General features: G+C 39.9%; 2 protein-coding genes across 3 annotated transcripts; one reads left to right on the top strand and one right to left on the bottom strand.

The window, feature by feature from the left end:
- Nucleotides 1-4,137: 4,137 nt before the first annotated feature.
- fuca2 (alpha-L-fucosidase 2) lies at nt 4,138-10,948 on the top strand. The gene is made up of 8 exons (XM_066702843.1): nt 4,138-4,332; nt 4,985-5,433; nt 6,435-6,622; nt 7,250-7,589; nt 8,027-8,237; nt 8,723-8,913; nt 9,281-9,386; nt 10,525-10,948. The coding sequence occupies exons 2-8, from the start codon at nt 5,240-5,242 to the stop codon at nt 10,663-10,665; spliced, it is 1,371 nt and encodes a 456-aa protein (XP_066558940.1). The 5' UTR covers nt 4,138-4,332; nt 4,985-5,239; the 3' UTR covers nt 10,666-10,948.
- A 62-nt stretch (nt 10,949-11,010) lies between these two features.
- Nucleotides 11,011-21,160, bottom strand: pex3 (peroxisomal biogenesis factor 3). Of its 2 annotated transcripts, XM_066702954.1 has the most exons (13): nt 20,954-21,160; nt 20,399-20,530; nt 20,080-20,161; nt 19,920-19,963; nt 19,551-19,672; nt 19,404-19,470; nt 19,096-19,150; nt 18,079-18,229; nt 17,013-17,083; nt 16,464-16,586; nt 14,762-14,858; nt 13,752-13,805; nt 11,011-12,562 (listed from the first exon to the last, which is right to left on the bottom strand). In XM_066702954.1, exons 1-12 carry the CDS (start codon nt 21,024-21,026, stop codon nt 13,785-13,787), a joined length of 1,038 nt encoding a protein of 345 aa, XP_066559051.1. In that variant the 5' UTR covers nt 21,027-21,160; the 3' UTR covers nt 11,011-12,562; nt 13,752-13,784. The 2 variants fall into 2 exon arrangements, with proteins under 2 accessions (XP_066559051.1, XP_066559015.1); XM_066702918.1 differs by lacking the exon at nt 13,752-13,805.
- Nucleotides 21,161-21,177: the final 17 nt, after the last annotated feature.

The following is a 21,177-nucleotide window of genomic DNA, read 5'->3' as shown; positions in this document are numbered from 1 at the left end:
CACCCACCCCCCCTAGAAAAGGACTGCCCAACAGGCGGGCCGGGAGAGAGAAGAGGAAGGGACAGGGGAAGGGGAGGGAAAGGGCCGGAGGAAGTCTGCATTGAGATGCTGAGGGCCGGGGTGGTGATGCACTCGGAAGTTGAAGGGCGAGTTACCAGTGGGTGATGCGGTGGTTGGAGTCCCTCATTCGGTATAGCCACTGCAGAGGGGCATGGTCTGTCTCCAGGGTGAAGGGGCGCCCCAGGAGGTAGTAGCGGAGTGTCTCTACAGCCCACTTGATAGCGAGACACTCCTTTTCGATCATGCTATACTTACGCTCCTGAGGCGATAATTTTTTACTCAAATAAATGATCGGATGTTTCTGATCTCCGACACTCTGGGAAAGGACCGCGCCCACTCCAACTTCCAAGGCGTCTGTCTGTAGGATAAAGGGGAGAGAAAAGTCAGGGCATTTCAACACAGGTTGTTGGCAGAGGCGGTCCTTAATCACCTGGAAAGCCACCTGGCACTGCTCCATCCACTGGACCGTATCTGGAGCACCTTTTCGTGTCAGTTCGGTCAGGGGGTAAACCAGGGTGGCAAAGTCCGGCAGAAACCGACTATAATACCCGGCAAACCACAAAAACTGCCGAACTTCCTTTTTGGACTTAGGGGGCGGACAGGAGGCGATAGCATTTACCTTGTCAACGACTGGCCGTACCTGCACCCACCCTAAGAGGTACCCCAGATACTTGGTCTCCCTCCTCCCAACTGCGCACTTGCCCAGGTTTACCATGAGCCCCACCTGCTGAAGGGATTGGAGCACAGCTGCGACCTGGACGAGGTGGCTATTCCAGTCCTTGCTGAAAATCACCACATTGTCCAAGTACGCAGAGGCATATTGTTGGTGGGGTTGGAGCACACAGTCCATCAGCCATTGGAAAGTGGCCGGGGCTCCGTGCAGCCCGAAAGGCATAGTGCAGAACTGGTATAAACCCAGAGGAGTGGAGAAAGCGGTTTTCTCTCGGGACGCTGGACTGAGGGGGATCTGCCAGTATCCCTTGGTCAAGTCCAGTGTCGTGAAAAAGTGAGCAGCGCCCAGCCGGTCCAGCAACTCATCCACATGGGGCATCAGATAGGCATCAAACCTAGACACTGCATTGAGCTCCCTATAATCAACGCAGAATCTAGTGCTGCCGTCAGGCTTTGGCACCAAGACTATAGGGCTACACCACTCCGACTGTGACTTTTCAATAACTCCCAGCTCCAACATCTCCCTGCTTTTTGTAATAGGGGGTGCGATAGGGTTTGACACGCAAGCAGGTATCCAGTGCCGTGTGGATGTGGTGTTCAATGAGAGGTGTGAGCCTGGGTCGGTGAGAAAAGACATGCTGGAAGCGGCGCAATAAACAGCGAACCTGCTGTTTTTGGGTGTTTGTTAAATTGGGTTCAATGCGAACCTCAGAAACAGCGGGCTCAGACTCTGTATTTTGGGAGGAACTGGGAGCACACAATGCATCTTCCTCTTGCCACTTCTTCAGCATGTTGAGGTGGTATATCTGCTTTTCTCTCCGACGATCCGGGCGACACACCTCATAATCGACATCCCCTAAGCGGCGTGTGACCACAAAGAGTCCCTGCCACTTAGCCAGCAGCTTAGATGTTGAAGTTAGGAGTAACACCAATACCTTGTCCCCCGGGGTGAACGATTGTAACCAGGAGTGCCCTGATCTGTCAGGATTTCCTTTGGGATCCCCACCCGAGTGAAGACCTTAAACAGCTCCTCTGCGATCCTAGTCGCTGACATTGTCTGTAGAGGAATCGCCTCCGGGTACCAAGTGGCATAATCCACTACGACCAGCACAAATCGATACCCCGCGGAGCTTTTCTCTAATGGACCGATCAAATCCATCCCAATGCACTCAAATGGTATCTCCATGAGAGGCAGCGGTACCAGCGGATCTTCTGGCACTCTGGACAGGCAGCACACCACCTTTCTACCTCCTTTTTGATGCCTGGCCAGAAGAACTGGTCCGTTATGCGGCTTAAGGTCTTGTCACGACCAAGGTGACCCGCCATAGGTACTTTGTGTGCAGAGAGAAACACAAAGCGCCTGTGCGAACGCGGTACCAGCAATTGTTTTGTGACCGGGTCCCCCCCTCGATTTTTGGTTACTCTATACAACAAGTATTTATCAATATGGAACTGGGGATACGAGCGCGCTCTCCGAGTATTCACTGTGCGACCGTCGACAACTGCGACCTGGTCATATAACCGACCCAGGGCATCATCCCGGGACTGATCCAGAGCGAAATCGAGAAACCCGGGAGAAGACAGGATCCGGAGCTGCGCCAGAGGTGTCAGCCCTCCTGGTGGAGGAAGGAGAGAGCTGGCGAGTCCCAGAACTCGTTCCCTCCCACGGGTCCGACAGAGTGCTGTCGGCTGCTGCATGACTGGAGTTGGAGGGAAGGCTGTCCCCGCCCCGCTCATCGCCGGCAGCCACTAAGGGTGATCGGCCCCCAGAGCCATGTCCCAATCGTGCCCCAGCCAAATCAGACAACGAGAGCCTAGGATCTTTAATATTGGACAGAAATTCAGACCAATCCCGCCCTAGGACCAACAGGAATGGCAAACGAGGGGCGAGCCCCACGTTCATCTTATAAGTTTCCCCACCAATCATCATATTCACCTGGGCCGTGGGGTACCAGTGTATGTCCCCGTGAATACACCTTATAGCTACTTTAGTGCCTTGCCTGCCGGTGCCCCTGGGAGCCAGGCCATCCTGGACCAGCCTTTTGCTACAGCCGGAGTCCAGGAGGGCCTTGAATTCACGTCCCCCAATTCTTACCGGTACCGTGAAGTCTTTTGCTGAACCGGGGTGAGCGGAGGGGCGAGCAGCACAAACTGTGGAGCAATCAGTTTTCACCAGGGGGCGCTCGGCCGGGCTATATCCAGGCTGCCTGTGACGCCGGCACATCACCGTGGCTGTTCCAGGTGACCGCACACTACCTGGAGAGAGAGAAAAAAGGAGGGGCTAAGGTGACAGGTTTATTTTTGGGACAGGCAAGGAGAGAAGGGAAAGCGGGTCGGGGAGAGAGAGGTTTAGGAGCTGGGGTTTCTGGGGGATTCGGGTCAGAGAGGGTCTTGGGAACGGGAGGGATGGTGCCCGCCGTCGGGTGTCGGAAGGTGGCATCGTCCTGGGCAGCGAGGTGGTTCTCCGCCAGCCTGGTGGCCTCCTCCAGGTCTTCGGGTTGGTGGGCTTGCACCCACTCTGCGGAGGGACGTGGGAGACGGCAGAGGAACTGCTCCAGGGCCACCAGGTCGGCAACTTCCATGGCGGAGTGCTCGTCCGGCTTGAGCCAGCGGTGGCAGGCATCCCGCAGCTGTTGCGCGAAGGCCCGGGGACGGAAGCCGGGTTCGAACTGGAGGCTTCGGAGCTTTCAGCGCTGACCGTCCAATGTCAGGGTTAGGGTCGCTGGGCAGGGATTAAATATACTAAACCAAAATAAAATGCAACATGTAAAGTATTGGTTCCTTGTTTTACGAGCTGAAATGAAAGATCCCAGACATTTTCCATATGCACAAAAAACTGAATTCTCTAAAATGTTGTGCACAAATTTGTTTACATCCCTGTTAGTGAGCATTTCACCTTTGCCGAGATAATCCATCCACCTGACAGGTGTGGCATATCAAGAAGCTGATTAAACAGCATGATTATTACACAGGTGCACTTTGTGCTGGGGACAATAAAAGGCCACTCTAAAATGTGCAGTTTTGTCACTCAACACAGATATCTCAAGTTACTGCAGTCGGCATGCCACTTGTACATTCCCTCAAAACTTGAGACTTGAAATCCATAGATCAGGGCCTAATGAATGTATTTTAAATTGCCTGATTTCCTCATATGAACTATAATGGTGCGTTTATATCTTTGTTCAGTGTATAGTATGTGGTAAGGTGCTTGGTACAGTACGGGAAGGGTAGTGCATCAGGGCACAACTTCTCAGCTTGTTGGGTTGGGTTCCTATATAAGGAAGTGTTTGGTTTTAGATTGGTGGGAAGTCCTGTGTGGTGTCTATTGTTGGTTAAAATACTTTTATTTGTATGTGAACCCTCTTAGTGTACAATCCTTTGCTATCTGAGCCAGACTATGAACATTGTGTCAACCTAAAATAAACAGGCACCTGACAAAACATCTAGTATTGGTGTATGTCATTCCCTGTAACAGTGTGGAAGAGTATGAAGAGAAAATAAAACAAAGTGCACAGAAAAAGGCTGCTTTTGGAATATCATTTTGAAGCTGTTTTAAAAATGCTGTTTCTAGAAAATGAACACTTAACAGCTTAACATTGTGTGAGTATGCTTTCTTTAACTTTTGAGTGTAGTTGTAGTTATTTGTGTTTATGTTATTGTTTTGTGTGAATAAACCCTAACTGTGGTTTTGGTGTACCACACTGTATTTGGATACATGGATATTTGCCATGGTCTGCCTATTCCATAAGACAATACCGAACAAAGGCTTTAGAATTATAATCTATGCATTTTACATTAATTGATACAAGATAGTGTCTTTGTCAACTTAACTTTCTCCCGAATAACAATGTGTGTAAGCCATGACTTTCACTGACTGAAATTACTTCTGGTGCACTCTGATATTTTCTTATATTCCCGAAATCTCAGATGTTCTGACCTTTTCTGACATACACATGAAATCACTAGTCATGACACATTTTAACAATTTGACATTTTGAATTAAAGTCATAAATCACTTTTGGAGAATAAAAATCGCCTTGATAGATTAGACATTCAGTGAATGTAAATAAGTAAATAATCATTCGCATTTTTCAAATCGAGTGTGAATGTGTAGTAGTTTAATAGCACCTTTAGAAAAGTAAAATGTACACAAAATTGTAAGTAGTCATTGAATAAGAGTGACTTTATTGCAAGATTCTTGATGTCGTATCGCCCCCTGGTGCTCAAATCTTATAATTTTCTGTTTGCATAGATCCCCCATATGATGCTTAAACGGAGAACATTGGTCCATAGTTCTGCACAGATCTGCGTGGTTCCACCAATGAGATCAGTGGGATTCTGCAGATCTGCGGAAATCTGCGCTACAAGAACGCGACTACTATAACATCGTAGCTTGACACTGGTCACATGATAACATGGGAAGCAGGAAGAGCAAGCAATACCGCTTTTACAGTCTGATGTCAATACATTAATTTGATAGTTTGCGATGAACTAGAAGTAAGGAAATATGTTTTTCATCAATTTGAGTCTTCTTGCGGCAGCTGTGGTTTTCCTTGTTGGCTGCGGCAGCTGTCAATACCAGCCCACCTGGGAGTCGCTCGACTCCAGACCTCTACCAGCCTGGTTCGACCAAGCCAAATTCGGGATCTTTGTGCACTGGGGGGTATTCTCTGTTCCCAGCTTTGGCAGTGAATGGTTTTGGTATGTAAACAAAGTCTGATTTTAACAACAACAATAATAATTATAATTATAGGCTATACAATTATAGAAAATAATGTTTTTGTTGTAGGATACCTGATGTAATTTAGCAGCATAATTGAGAAGTGTATATTTTAAATATACAATGTAATATTAAAGCATTTCTAGAATTGATTATAAACACGTTGAAATATATTGACAGATATGTAGTCTTTCATAAGATATACACTATATCAAAATAATATGACAAAAGAGCAAATATTAAAAAAACAGGTGCACAATGCATGTAATTGGGTGTATGCATGCACCCAAGCTTTAAAGGCTGAAACATGTTCAGCAAGATAAACTGGCTTCTGGCTCTCCCTGATAATTATAATTATAATTCATACCAGAAACCCTAGAGATGTTCTGTGGGCCATTCTCCTTGATTCATTGGGAACCATTCCTAGTTTTGTATGTGTAGTAGTGGCTGAAGTGCACTGTTATCTGAATCTAATTAATACATTATCCAAACAACTCAGGCATACACATATAAATCTGGATTTTCCGTATCATTGTATATATGTTTAAATGTATTATAATATACTCTCATGTGTGTTTCATATTCTTTTCTCTAAAATAGTACCTTAAATACACTTCCACATGTTGTTTTTGTGTCATTTCTCTTTGATGAACATAACCTAACATAAGATGTCCATTCTCTGTGAGCCTGCACAGATTTGTTGATGATTTAATCCTCTTCCTTTCTGTTTTAGTTTTCAGGTAATAAACTTTGGGCTAAACCAAACATACTGGCCAATTGCAATGTACAAACCTATATCCTGTTTTATTGTAAGAGGCTACTTTCTACTTCTTATATATCAAAATGCAACAGGGTACATGTTTGTAATTTGCAGTTTTGATTTGGTCTAGCCTTCAGTGTAACTCACTGGCCCTGTTGTTAGTGAACATCAGCTGTCAAGTTATCAGATACTCATGCACCTAGGTACCTTTACCCACTTCAGGTGGCACTGGCAGAAGCAACAATGGAAGCCCTATGTTGTTTTCATGAAGAACAATTACCCTCCTAATTTCCAGTACCAAGACTTTGCTCCAGAGTTCACTGCAGAATTCTTTGATGCCAAAAAGTGGGCAGACATCTTTGCTGCATCTGGAGCAAAATATGTTGTCCTCACCACTAAGCACCACGAAGGTAAGGTTGATCTTTTTCCATTACAGAGAAAGGCCAGCAAACCTATTTTGCTAATTTGTCCTGCCTTTTAATCAAGATTCAATATTGCAATGGGATGTTTCAGAATGTAGAGCGATCAAGAATAATTTTTTCCAAAATAACAAGATCTTTCTGATTATACTCCAAAGCTGTATTTAACTTGTATAAGTTGTTGTTGCATGCTGAAATGCATAGCCAAACTCAGATACCCGAGGCCTGAATCAACCAATAAGGACAGTCACATCTGATTGACTGTAATATTCAACATGGCAGTGGACAGAAATGTAACGGTAAACTTTACGATTTGTAAGGTAAGACCGTTGTAAAAAAAAAGGTTCTGTGCCATGCATTTGAAACCACAGATCCAACAAGTCGACCCCGTTGTACTATTTTTGAAGGTGTATTATTTACTCCATTTCAAGTAGCACTTGACTCAAGTTCCAGTTCTGTTAGACAGCATTACATTTTTTAAATTTAGAATACTACCGATACAAGCTCTTTGTAAAAGTTACAATATTTGACTTCCCACACACAAAAAATAATAAATATCGAGGCAGCACTGAGTCCTTACTGTTTTAGGCGTGATCTGCTGTGTATGTGATCTTGTAGGGTACACACTCTGGGGCTCGAATTACTCGTGGAACTGGAATGCGGTGGATGTGGGGCCTAAGAGGGACCTGGTGAAGGAGATCGCCAGTGCCGTGCGGGGGCACAAGGACCTGCGGCTGGGGCTGTACCACTCCCTCTTTGAGTGGTTCCACCCACTCTTCCTAGAGGACGCTGCCAATAACTTCACTACCAACAAGTTCCCCCTGGCCAAGTCCTTGCCCGAGCTGTACGAGATAGTGAACCAGTATCAGCCGGAGGTTCTGTGGTCTGACGGCGACGGCAACGCCCCTGAAAGCTACTGGAACAGCACTGGTTTCCTGGCTTGGCTTTACAATGACAGGTACTGCTTTTCTCTATGGGACAGGGTAGAGAAGTAGGCTTGTTGGGTATGAATGCAAGGTGTGGAAGGAAGCAAAGTTGCTTCGTATTTAATGGCTTTTTATATTAAACACACGGTGGCAAAAGGAAGCCAAACTCAATCTTCAATGCAGTGTGCCCTCTAGATTTTTTCATGAATTATTTAAATAAATCCATACTTGATTTTATAATCTGATTAATTAAGCTTTGTTTTCAATTGTTTTAATTTCTTTAAAAACTAAAGATTTCAAGTTATGTCAAAAATTGTAAAGAACAGAAAAAATAAACTAATTTAGTTCAATGAAGTAATTGAGAGCTCAGTTGGTGTGAAAATCAGAGTGTGTCCCAAGGATTGGGTTTTGGGAGGCATCTTTGAAATCGGTCTTTTTGAATTAAAATTGCCATTAATGACAATTGCAGCCCAGTTCGTAAGACGGTGGTTACAAATGATCGCTGGGGCTCTGGCTGCATTTGCAAACACGGCGGCTACTACACCTGCACCGACCGATACAACCCGGGTCACCTTCTCAAACACAAGTGGGAGAACTGCATGACCATTGACCAGAAGTCATGGGGCTACAGAAGAAATGCAGACCTTAAGGACTACCTTACCATCGAGCAGCTGGTTCAGGTTTTGTCCTCCCTTCCCCTTTTCGAATATCCGTTTACATGTTTGTTTACAGCAAGTCATATGAGTTTTCAAGGTGAATTTAATAGGTTGTTGGTTTTGAGACTAGGACCCTAGCTAATTGAAATCAACTGGACAAATATATAATCCAGTTTCAAATGCTGTAGTGGGTGACTGGACAATTTTTTGCATTAGGCAGCATTGTGGAGTAGTGGTTAGGGCTCTGGACTCATGACTCATGACTGGAAGGTTGTGGGTTGAAATCCTGGTCGGGGCAGTGCTGTTGTACCCTTGAGCAAGGTACTTCAGTTAGATTGCTCCAGTAAAATGCCCAGCTGTATAAATGGGTACAAATGTAAGTTGCCCTGGATAAGAGCATCTGCTAAATGAAAATAATGTAATGTAATAATGGGTTTAACTAACAAGGTCCCAGTCTGTCCAGGACTAAATTTGCACCTTAAAGTGACTAGTTATTTTGTGTTCCCCAGACACTGGTAGAAACAGTCTCCTGTGGAGGCAACTTGCTAATGAACGTGGGGCCGACCCATGATGGCCAAATTACACCCATTTTCGAGGAACGTTTAAGGCAGATGGGCCAGTGGTTGAGTGTAAATGGGGAGGCAATCTACAACTCTACTCCATGGAGGATCCAGAATGACTCTGTCACCCCAGGGGTGTGGTAAGCCTGCTTTTTAGACAGTAAAATGGATAAGAATATCAGTTCGTAATACAATTATGATAGGGATTTTTCAAAAACAGCTAAAAGTTGAAATTAAGCAAGAGAGTATGCAAGCAAGAGAAAGGGAAATTTTCAGGTTTATTGATCCCAAGTGTGATAGGGACAATAAGATGTCACCAATCAATTTAAATATACTGGGCACAGTATTCTTTACAATATTCGCTAACTAGTCTCCTGTAATGGCAACTTAATTTACCAGGTAAGAGAGAGAGGAAAGGCCATTCTTTCATGGTTTTACAATCCAAATCTCTACAACCCTGAAGATTTTAAAAGAATATTGATTCTTTTTATCTTATGTGATTGACAGGTACACAGCAAATCCGCAGGAGAAAGCCATCTATGCAGTTTTCTTACAGTGGCCAAACACAGGAAATGTTGTCCTCAGTGATCCTTCTGTAACCAAGGAGACACAGGTAAGAGAGCTGGTGAAACTATTGATTTGCCAGTGGTTATCATTCACCTCAGCACATGCAAGGAAATCTTGCTCTTCAAAAATGGTATATTTCCTCTTCAGGCTGCAAGATCTGTTCAATCTCAAGTGTATGTGTGTCTGTGCACATCCATTGCATAGCTTCCAGTAAAAAAACAAGTTTGCCAAACTAAGTAAGATAAATAAGTCAGACAACAAGTTCAAGTTTTTCCATCTGCAAGATGGAAAGAGGAGTGCGACAAAATCCCTCCTGAGATGTGTGCAAACCTGGTGGCCAACTACAAGAAACGTCTGACCTCTGTGATTGCCAACAAGGGTTTTGCCACCAAGTACTAAGTCGAAGGGGTCAAATACTTATTTCACTCATTAACATGCAAATCAATTTATAACTTTTTTGAAATGCGTTTTTATGGATTTTTTTGTTGTTATTCTGTCTCTCACTGTTAAAATACACCTACCATTAAAATTATAGACTGATCATTTCTTTGTCAGTGGGCAAACGTACAAAATCAGCAGGGGATCAAATACTTTTTTTCCCTCACTGTAATAAAAAACAATCATTGTAATATATCCAGACACACAAAATACCTTTGCTTACAATACTCTAAATTGTTTAATACGTTTTGCAAGCATTTGCATTCAGGGAGGCAATTGTAAACATGTGCCCATCATTTCAGAGGCTTTCTATTCTATATATAACTTGCTATTCTTTAAAGGACCAAAAGCATGACATTTTCCACTCTAGCACTGGGCACAACCAGTCTACTTATACAGCCCTTAAGGAAAATATATTATTTTTCAATAATAATTTGAAGGCAATGTGAACAAAGATTATTCTTATCTAACCCATTACTGATTCTGTGCTAGAGGTTAGGTCCTACGATGCTTTCAGTATTCCCAATGACTGAGTTTAGATAGTCTTCAAAATGAGAGGTGCGTATTTCCATTTAAAATTGCCTATGAGAATATTTCATCATTTGAAGATCCTGACAATAATTAAAATTATTTCCACACATTAAGTCCTCATCAAGCTCATGCATAAGAAAATAAGAAATGTGAAGGCTTTTGCATAGGTGTTTTTTTTTTTTTTTTTTTTTTATAATATCGTTGTTTTTCTTAAGGTGGGATTACTTGGTTACTCCCAGCCGTTGAAGTGGAAGCCGCTGACACAAGAAGGGCTGCTGGTGATACTGCCTCAACTTTCTTACAGTCAGATGCCTTGTTTCTGGGCCTGGACCCTCAGACTTACTGGAACAGCATAATGACCAACCTAAGGACTGGTTTTACACTTAGACTTCTGGAAACTGTTAAAAATTAAGCTATCAAATAATTGAAGAAAGAACATTCAGTTGTCATTATATATTTGTTTTCAGGTCTGATATGACCTAATTCTTCAAGGGTGGTAAACTTGTGATGAGGTGTAAATATGTCCCATGAATCTTGAGACAACTGCATATTTCAATACAAAGGTAATGTAATGTAATGTAATGTAGAGTACCTGCATAAAGTTGAATTAAAAGACCCAAAAGTAATTAATCCAAAACAGTACAAGTCTGAATTGCTTTGTATTGAACCCCACACCAACAAAAGACCAATGTAATTAAACATTAGAGAGAATGTCTAATTTTAATAATTTAACAATAAAAAACAGGGAAACCAAAAACAAGCTTTTGGTAATCAAGATGGTTGTCAATTAAGTTTTTAATTTACATTAAATATTAGGGTTATTAAATTAGTTCCAAAGAATGTAGGCTCACATAAGTCAAAAAACATGTTTAACCTGCGTATGTGACTGGAAAGGGGAATACTCTACAGTTTTACAACCATCATAAAATAACTCTAATAAGCCTATGCACAAGAGATTTACAAATACTTATTAAAGTTACTGTAAAATCTCCCATTAAACAGAAAACTGAAATTTATAAAATAACTAAATTATGCATTTACCAAAAGATAGATAGATATCTATCACACATAGTGATTAATAAGAATTTGTGCACCTAGTGTGTACAATAAGTGACAAGAGACAATGAACATTAGCTTAGGTTGTAATCCTGGAGAGCTGGTTTTACAACATCCACAATACATTTGTCAGTGCACAGTACCTCTGAATCATCTTGTAAAATGTAGCCTTGTGGAGAGAAGTGAATTTATTTGAAAAGGGGCCAGAGGCACGTTTGTTCACAATTATTCCTGCTGTAGTTTGAGGTAAAGAGACATCCACAAGTATTAGACAGGTATTGAAAGGATTTCAATATTAATTTCTAGGGAAATTCTTACATTTTCTAATACTGTAAGACAGCTGTCAAAATAGCTCACTGGAGAGTTATGAAGAAAATTAGGTATTCTACTCCTTGTGGAACATGACCAGAGATCTGCGCATGGACAACTGAAGGCGTGTCCGAAATACTTCATTCCTGGGTTAAAAGTTTCAGGTTGAGAGGGAGGTTGGCGGACTCCTGTGGGAGATCCATGCTTCTCCTAATGGCCTGTGCTGCAGCAGATTTGGTGCTTTAGGAAATAAAGATGTGGGGAACGCATTCATGAAACCATACATAACTGAGAAAACAAACACAGAAAACTGTGTCTCCATTTACACTGTTACCACAGAGCCAGTTCTTCGAGATCTTATTGTATAACATACTTTGATGCCATCTTCCAAGTGTAGCCCTTTCCGCAAATGTCAGAAGGGTCACGTGGGCTGCAGGACACCCGATGGGGAAATCTTCAAGTCATCCGGAATCTGGAGCACCTGCTTACATTTAAAGCAGCCTTCGTATTTGCCTCGCCCACACAGGAATGGTGGTTTGGTGGATACAATGCTGAAGGCATCATGAACTATGACATCATCTCCCAAGAAAGAGGCTGTGATTGGCAGTGAAGACTTTCAGAAATCCTTTGCCTCTCCACAGGCAAAGAATATACAATTTTCATTCCAGAGACAGATTATTATTATTATTATTATTATTATTATTAAACTAAAAATGTCATGCGGAGATATAGTGTAGTTTTGTCAGGAATGTAACTGCCTGTATTGTCTCCAACTGTCGTAGTGTTCCAGATCCTTGCCGTGGTTTATTTCTGCAGTTCATGAGGTGAGCTGAAAGCTTCATAGACATTTGCAGCAAATTCCTTCACCTGGTCGATCAATAAGAGATCCTAAAAACAGAAGGCAACATGACCTCAAATACAGTGAAGGTTTAAGGTCATCTATGGCAAGGGTTCCCAAACTTTTTCTGCCCAAGGACCCCCTTTGCCAACCAGATTCTGGCTGAGGACCCCCACCTACAAAAAAAATGCTGCAACTGCCTCATTATACTATGTTAAAGGTGGGGTATCTTTTTTTTTTTTTTTACATTAAAAGTTGTACCTATACTTTCTAAATATGTCCTGAAAGTTTCATTCACATCACTTGCTTACAAGATGGAAAAAAGCTAATTTGTTAGACTGTTACAAAAAAAAAAACTATGATTCCTGTACCCGGAAGAGCGAGAGTGCATGACATCACCCCAGGTATTTCACGGATATAAACAACTGGGGTTCAATGGCAGATGACAGTGAAAGCAATGTTACTGGGTTGGATGTTTCATGTGAAAGTGTTGAGGTGGATGGCAATTCACTCCGACAGTCCCCGACGTCAGATACAGGAGAGCAGGATAACATACACATCTTTTTATTTTATTTTATTAATAGGTGGTGGGGCGCTGCTGTAATCCCAGTGCACTATTAGTATTAGCACTACTAGTATTAACAAAAAGTAAATTACTTTATTAAATTGCCATAACATGCAATTACTCTCCCAATCTGTAACATTGCTCAGCTGTTCAGAGGCAGGATGTTGAACTGTATCATCACAATGACTTGTTTGTTGATAATTAACATGTTATTTTATTTAAATGTAATAATTAATATCAATGTCCTGGGATTGTGGGGCCAGGTGGCAACCCTACAGAGCAGCACATCACATCACAGAGAGGTGCATCTCCCCACATGAGATTCTGTACGAAATAGCTTGTCTCTTCACTGTAAGTTTATTAGGGCCTTAATAATGCAGAGACGCAGGTACGTACCTGGATGCAACCATATATGATACGCTTATTTAGCATGGTATCAGTGTTATTATTTTTTGGGAACAGGTTTTCATTAGCACTAATGCAGCAAAAGAGATGGTGAGCTATACCTGGTGTGACGTCACGCATACATTAGCTGCAGCTTCGAGTGAGCTGGACTTTTCACAGAGGGGTCAACTTCAGATGTGTTTTTTGTTTTTTTATACACTTAGGGTACAAACCTAAACATAGGGTTAAAACATATAAAACCTACAAAGTTGACAGTTGTTTTGACCTACCAGCAGTACTTTAACAGTGAATTCTGTAAAAAGTCAAACATGAGGATACCCCACCTTTAATAAAAGGAAAAATGGAGAACATAGATTCTTTATTATTAGCTGACCAGTTCAGATTCAAAGAAGAGTTCAACTAATGAGATGGATGGGCCTGTACATAATTGATCAACTAAATATTTTGCCATGGACCCCCTAGCACCCCCTCGCTGACCACAGTTTGGGAACCTCTGATCTATGGTACCAATACATATATTGTACACTTTGGCCTGTGGAGTTTCGCTTTCAAGAGAGAATTATTCAAGTTGCTGATTATTTCTTTCCAGCAAAAAAAACTTGAAGGGTATTTTATATTACAATAATTTATACTTAGAGCACAGCAGTAAAATTACAATTTAAAATTACTATAGAATTGATAAGACTATTTAATTAAACCGAGCACAAGTAATTTACAAATGTTTACCTAATCCCAAGCAAACAAATATATTATGTACATTATATATATATATATATATATATATATATATATATATATATATATATATATATATATATATATAAAAAATATAAATCGAAACCATGAAACCAAATCAAAAACCATTCTTTTGCTTTAACTGTCAGGTTATTAAATCTGAACAATCTTTATGTCCTTTATAGATTTAGTGTAATTTAAACATTGCCTTTTGCTTGGTGTTCCTTTTCACCAGAACCTGGAACTCTTGCATGATTTTCTAGCATTTGATTTCTGATTATTGAGAATACAACAGATACAGAGCGAGTGTTCCTAGTTGGAGGTCCACAATGTACTTAAAAGTTTGAAGGGATGCATTCAAGAACAAGTTTCTATAGTGTAGGGTACATTCTAAGGCAAGCAAGAACAAAAAAAAAAAAAAACAGCAAGTCTATGATGTTAAATCTCAGTCTTAACATGGACACATCTGAATTCTGTTAATTAAATGGTATACAAAGCTGAGCAAAGATATTAAGCCCTTAATATATTCTTACAGATCTCTTACCTGGACAAAGTGGCTTGGTACTTCACTGCATATAGAGTGTATCTGTCCATTTACAATGGGGATGATTTTGGCTAGTGGAAGGCTGACCTGAGACAGACTGTGAAAGACATAAGCTGTGAGCATAAAAATACCTGAAAATGGTAAATGTGGTCCAATTATTTTCAGGTGTAGATTTGCATAGATTATTTTTGCATTACGTACACTTGCTAAATATAAAGAGAAGTAAACCTAGGGGTGGACAGCGATTTCTTTCCTAAATGTAACATTCTACTGCAAAAAGCAAGGTTTGGTGTATATATTCAATGAAAAGACCAATTCCATATTTTAGTATAATAATTGCAACAGAACATATCATCATCATCATCATTACTATTAAAGGCCAGTGTTCTCCGGCTATGAAAAAGCAATTTGCAAGTATTTCAGGACATTGGGCCGGATTAAATCAAAACTTTGACCCACTCGCTAATAGAAATCTACAAAATTGTACTCATTTTTAGTAAGATGACACTCTCTTCTAATCATAAATGTAACCACTATGATGTACAGGTTTGTAGTTTGTTATTAGGAAGTGGGTCAATCCAGCCCTTTGTATTTAGCAATTTTCAGATATACATTATATTTGTTTAAATCAATGCATAAACAAACAGCAGTAATATATAATACTTTTTTATATATAATTAGTGTTTACAGGAAGTATACATCCTCCTTCGAATTTTTCACATTTTGTGGTGTTACAACCTGAATTTTTGATTCCTTTAAATTGTATTTAAATTAAAAAATGTTCCTTTGATTTACACAACACTTTGAAGAAGCATTATAATTTGTGAGGTGACTGGACACCATTTCTAGGCTGTGTCCAAAATTGCACACTTGCTCCCTATACTCTTTGACAAGAGTATACTTCGCTTGACTTTGTGCTGATGTCTGACAGTGTGCACCTGAGAGAGCGAGGGTGTAGGGAGTAGGGTGTAGGGCAAAGCTAAAAGCGTTAAACGGGACACACTTCACCATCAGCATTCAGTGCCTTTGCCTTTGACAGAGAAAGTACCTACGCAGTCTTTTGTTGCCAGATTGTAATTTTAAAGAATGGAGACTGCTATGGCATTTGCACTGTTCCTCTTCCAAATAACTTTTTCAAGGATTTCAGCAATTAGTATCTGTACAAGATATAATATTAATGATGATGAGGATAATAATAATGTGAAAAAAAAAAAACTAGGAGGTGATAAGAGAACAGTATACTACTTCAGTAATTTAATTGATAGGTGCCAAAACGTTTTTGCTGTACTCTTTCTAATCATATATTTAAATCATGATTATAGAATAATTGTATATTATCTATGCATTATAATTTCCTTGATAAATACTTTAACAATATCTACAACTGTCTAGCTAGCTATATTTGCATTACATTTATATGCCCCAGCTGCTGCCATATTTTCCCAATTGACTTGTCGCCACCTTTAACGCAAAGAGTTCTGGCTCTTCAGCGCTAAAACACTTCCGCTTAAGTGTACCGTTTTGTACACTCCACCGAAGGGAGCATTGAAGGGCACAAATAGCTTGATTTGGCTCCCTTCACTCGTTCCCTAAGGTATTGGGACACCCCTTAAGGTGGCGACTATAGTACTTCTGCCCTGCAAGGGAAGGGAACGAGGGAGCAAGTGTGTGATTTGGACACAGCCCTAGACTTGAGTCTGACCTGTCTGCTGTGCAGGCTTGTGGAGGGTCTCCCTGTGGTGACCTGAAAAACTCTGCCATATTGTCCAGAAGGCGACTGAAGCCTCGACTTAGACAGGAATTCAGAACAGTACTGAAGTCTGGGCTGGGGAACCAGAGGTAGGAGAGGGAAAAAGTTCTTACAATTTGCTTTTGTACGAATTTAAAAAAACATCTCTCAAAGTTTAATTCACAGTGCCTACGGTTTAAAGTCCTTACTACACACTTTAAGGTAGTCAAACATATCTGGAATTTTTCTATCTGTTTAACATCCTTATTTCTGAGCAGAAAACAGCAACACTAATCCAAAAGTGACCCTTTTGGAAGCTATAATACTCAAAAATTCAAGGTAGATATTTGAATGAATAATCCTAATGACATGTAGCCAAGATGTTTTTATTTATTATTATTATAAAATGCAAATGTTGCAAGCATTGCAGAATCTATCAGGAAATATTATATTTAAACAGAATTACACATATTTGGCTAAACTAATGAGGCGATTTTAAATAACACAATGTAGCGCACTCACCTTTCCAACATGTCTCTGGTTTCATTTAATAGCTTTATTGTTGCAACATCCTTCTCAGTTAGGCCACAAGCCTGAAAATATATTGCACATCGTTATTCAATGTTATTGTGTAATAACAGTACTGTCAATGTGGTAAAAACAACAAAACTGGGACTTGATAACTGAAAGGTTAGACTCCAAAAAGTATTTGATGTCAACAGTTTTCTGAATACCCAAATATAATGTCTTACAAACATATTTTATGGTAGTAGAATTTACAAGTAGTAGCCTGGCTAATAATTAGATGCTACAGTTGAATGTTTACATCTATAACTTGCAATTGGAATTGGCATTACCAAAACAAGAAATTGATATATTTATTTTGTATTTGGGTTTATTGTTGTTTATTTTCCATGAGTTATATCTTTATGTACACAGGCAAGGACGTCATAAATATGTTTAATCAAAAGTTAAATAAGTAATGCCTTGAGATATGCAAATTTGAGTTACCAATTTCAGAATGCGCAACATGCACGTGTATACACACAATTTGTTCTGGCAAGAGATTTTACTAAATTCTCTTAATAAATCTAAAATTAAACCAGAAATATGCTTAATGGGACAACAGTCTCCTCATTTAGTTTAATTGAAAGTGCATCCATACATTTGAACAATTAATGCAAAGTTGATTATATTAATAATAAATTAAAACTTATTTAATGACAACATATAGATAGAGAACAATTTTGGATAGCAAGGAGTCACAAATGCAAGACCCAAACACAAAATGCAAGACCAAGAAATGAAATCAATTAAACCGATTTTAAATTAAAACTACATTTCTTAAATCATGTAAGAAAATTGTGTGTTTTCAATTTTAAAGCGTTTACTTATATGACAGAATCGAACTGAAAAAATGCCATTACATATAATACAATAATTGCAAAACAGACACATAAAAGGAACCGTGCTAGTTCCCCTTTAAGGTCAATTGCATTGTTTATCTGGAGCAACAGAACGCTGCTGGCGGGAGATTTAGGATTATGCAGGTGACAGACATCTCTAATCAGCTTGCGAAACACTCTACCTGTGCAGCCAATGTGTTCTCCTCATCTGGCATCATGTACCAGGACAGGGGTCGCTTCTGTGCGGTTCCGTTGCCCTGCTCGATCCGTGTTCTGATCTGGTTAAAATGCTGCTCTAGCTCCTGCAGAGACAGGTTCCTTTTCAGAGAAACCCTGGAAGGAAAACCAAATAAAACACAGGCACAGAAACACATAACCTTAATTGAAGCGACCTACAGAAAGTGCCTTCAATGCCTTATCTGTGATAGAACTAAAGCCAATTGTATTTCCACTTTTGCAGAGGGTGAAGGCACTACTTCTGGTTAGCTCCCCGTCCTATCCTCATGTCAAATAATTATGCTGTAATCTCACTCAGACTGCATTTGAGTAGCAGAACTAACAAATAACTTAAATAACTTAATACTGAACACTTAAGGCTGAGAGAATGTATAATCATAAGGAAAAATGCCAAGTACTATTGAAAATGACTGGCATAATTTTAATAAAGTTCATTTTAATATATATATATATATATATATATATATATTATATGTTAATACAAGCCGAGATGAGGACATTGTTCATTCGTTCTCTAATTTTAGAGAAGTGTACAGATACTTATGTTAAAGCTTAGTTCTAGAAAAATAAAGATTAGTAAAGTGTAGATTACTTGGGAATTTTCATCCACATACAAGGTGATAAAAACTCAATGGAACAAATACCTCAAATCCCCATTTGCTCTTAGGATCTGAATGGGATTTATTAACGGATGGGCATCTCTGCTTGTCCCAAGTGCTATTTACCCATTGCAAAGCCCACCAATACATTCAGGAAAGGCAGACATGTCTCGGATCTCGCCTAAGGGTAATTAGAGCAGCCTTAACTTTCTGCTGGCTATGAAACAAAATTGCATATTAAATACTTATCTTGAATAACAAATTTAGCCCTGAGAACTCAATCTGATCAGGAGTAGGCCAATTTATAAGCAAATTGATCTGCTCCTCCCCCTGTGTGTTAGTAAGGGATTTAGACAGACATACCCTCCTAGCACTTCTTGTACAGCTTGCTTCACAACAGTAATCAGTTCATTCAGCCCTTCAAGGAAACGGGTACAAAAAATAAAATACATATTATACATGCTTTGAAAATATTAAGGGAACAAAAAAATATGTTTTCGTATACAAACATGAGGATAAGAAACTACGATCATACTCAAACAGTACAGGACTTTACACATAGTAGCTTCTACACTGATTCATACCCCCGATGAGATGTAACTAAAAGCTGATTATGGGAGAAAATTAAGGTGTACAGTTTGTTTTTTCATAAAAAAAAGTTATTAGCTCACCATCTCCTAACAGGTGTTGAATGCTAGAGAGATACTGCTGCTGAACATCTGGAGGAGCCAGGGGGGCCTGGAAAGGAAAGATGCTTTAAATTAGACAGCTTCTTACAATTGGCTCAATATTTAGTATTGCACACATTGAACACATACCAGTCCATTCTTGCTGATTGAGTTATCAAGGTATATGTAGCCCCCAATGATGTTGAGCTGGATACGGAGAAGAACCACCAACATGCAGGTACTGTACACAGCGACTATGCTTCTAGTGAAACCTGGAAACACAAAATAGCAGTAATACAACAATCATCTGGTGTTTAAATATAAGGAGCTGAAACAAACCAAACGTTTAAAAATTAAGGTTTGGTGGAAACTAGTGCAAGATTTTAATTTAAATTAAATTAATCTAATTGAATATGTAATGAGAAATAAATTATACCTGAAAGATAGAGGAAAAAAAACCTTAAATATAGAGCAAGAAGCTTGGATGTACAAGGCAGAAACATTGACTAATAAACTTACTGATTATCTTTAGATCCTTCCAGATCTCCAATTTATTTGCTGGCCTAGAAGAGGAAAATAAGAAGATTGTATTTGATTAGCAAGTCCGTGATCACAGAAAACCAATGCTTAGCCTAACAAACTTAATTTTCAACGCATCAAAAATGATAATCCCACTCACTTGGTCTTCAGCAAGGTTGTGAGGCTCTCTGAATTGAGGTGTTGAATTATAGCATCTCTTAAAGTGGGGAGCATTGATAACACTGCCAAAACAAAACAGGCAGCACAGTATTGAGATACGGTTATGAAAAATAATAGAATAGGCTACTTCTCATGCACTGATTTAAGAAGTAAACCTAGATTTCAGTATTCACATCCAAATCCTAATTCATTTTTAATCCCAGTGTAGAATAAACTGCAGAATTACAATATACTTTAAAGAACAGTTGTTTACTGCAGGAAAGCATGGGATATTTAAAAGGATGATGCCTTGACGTTACCTGTCATGTTACAGGTTCTTTGGTTACTTTCGAAGTGATACTGACGTCGCGCTTGCGCAATGTACTCTGCAGCTTCACGCTCCTGGATTTCTCTAATTTTTCTCTGTGCATATTTACCCAGAAGGTAAACCCCTTCGAAAAGAAAGAGAATAGGCAATGAAAGTAATACACATCCGATTTGCAAGTTCATAGATTTAATTTCCTGTCGGTAAGGCAATGGGTGTGATTATCAATCATTACTGACATCTCAGAAAACATGCATATAATGAAGGCAATACAATACTTCATTTTTAAAGTGCCATCATTGCAAAAAAACAAAAAAACGGTTAAAGCTCATAGTTTACATTTGAACAGATTATACATATAAATAACAATACATGTTGTATTGTTATTCAGCACGACATGTGAACTGTATATCGTCAGACTGACAGTGGCATTAAAAATCAAACAAGCCTAGGCTTCATTTAACCTTTAACCTCGATCATTTTCACGCTGCAAGAGAAGAAGCAAACCTGAATGACTTGAACACAAATGTAAAGAAAACAAGACCAATACCTCCAACTAAAGCCCCAGCAAATACAAATTTCCTTTTGTGACGCTTAAGAAAACTCCACGTGGACATCAACATCTCTTCGGAATTGGCTCGGATCTAATTTTTTTTTTAAGTTATCCGCTGTAATTGTTTCAATGGCACAAGAGAAACTGTAAAATACTGCTGCGTTCGTGTGCTCCGCTGTGCAGTGATCATCTAGTACTGCCTGTCCGGCACAGAGAGCGAC

This window comes from Amia ocellicauda, chromosome 1 (genome assembly GCF_036373705.1).
Source record: "Amia ocellicauda isolate fAmiCal2 chromosome 1, fAmiCal2.hap1, whole genome shotgun sequence".
NCBI classification, from domain to species: domain Eukaryota; kingdom Metazoa; phylum Chordata; class Actinopteri; order Amiiformes; family Amiidae; genus Amia; species Amia ocellicauda.
The sequence above is the reverse complement of the archived record's forward strand: the minus strand, read 5'-3'. Positions and strand labels throughout refer to the sequence as shown.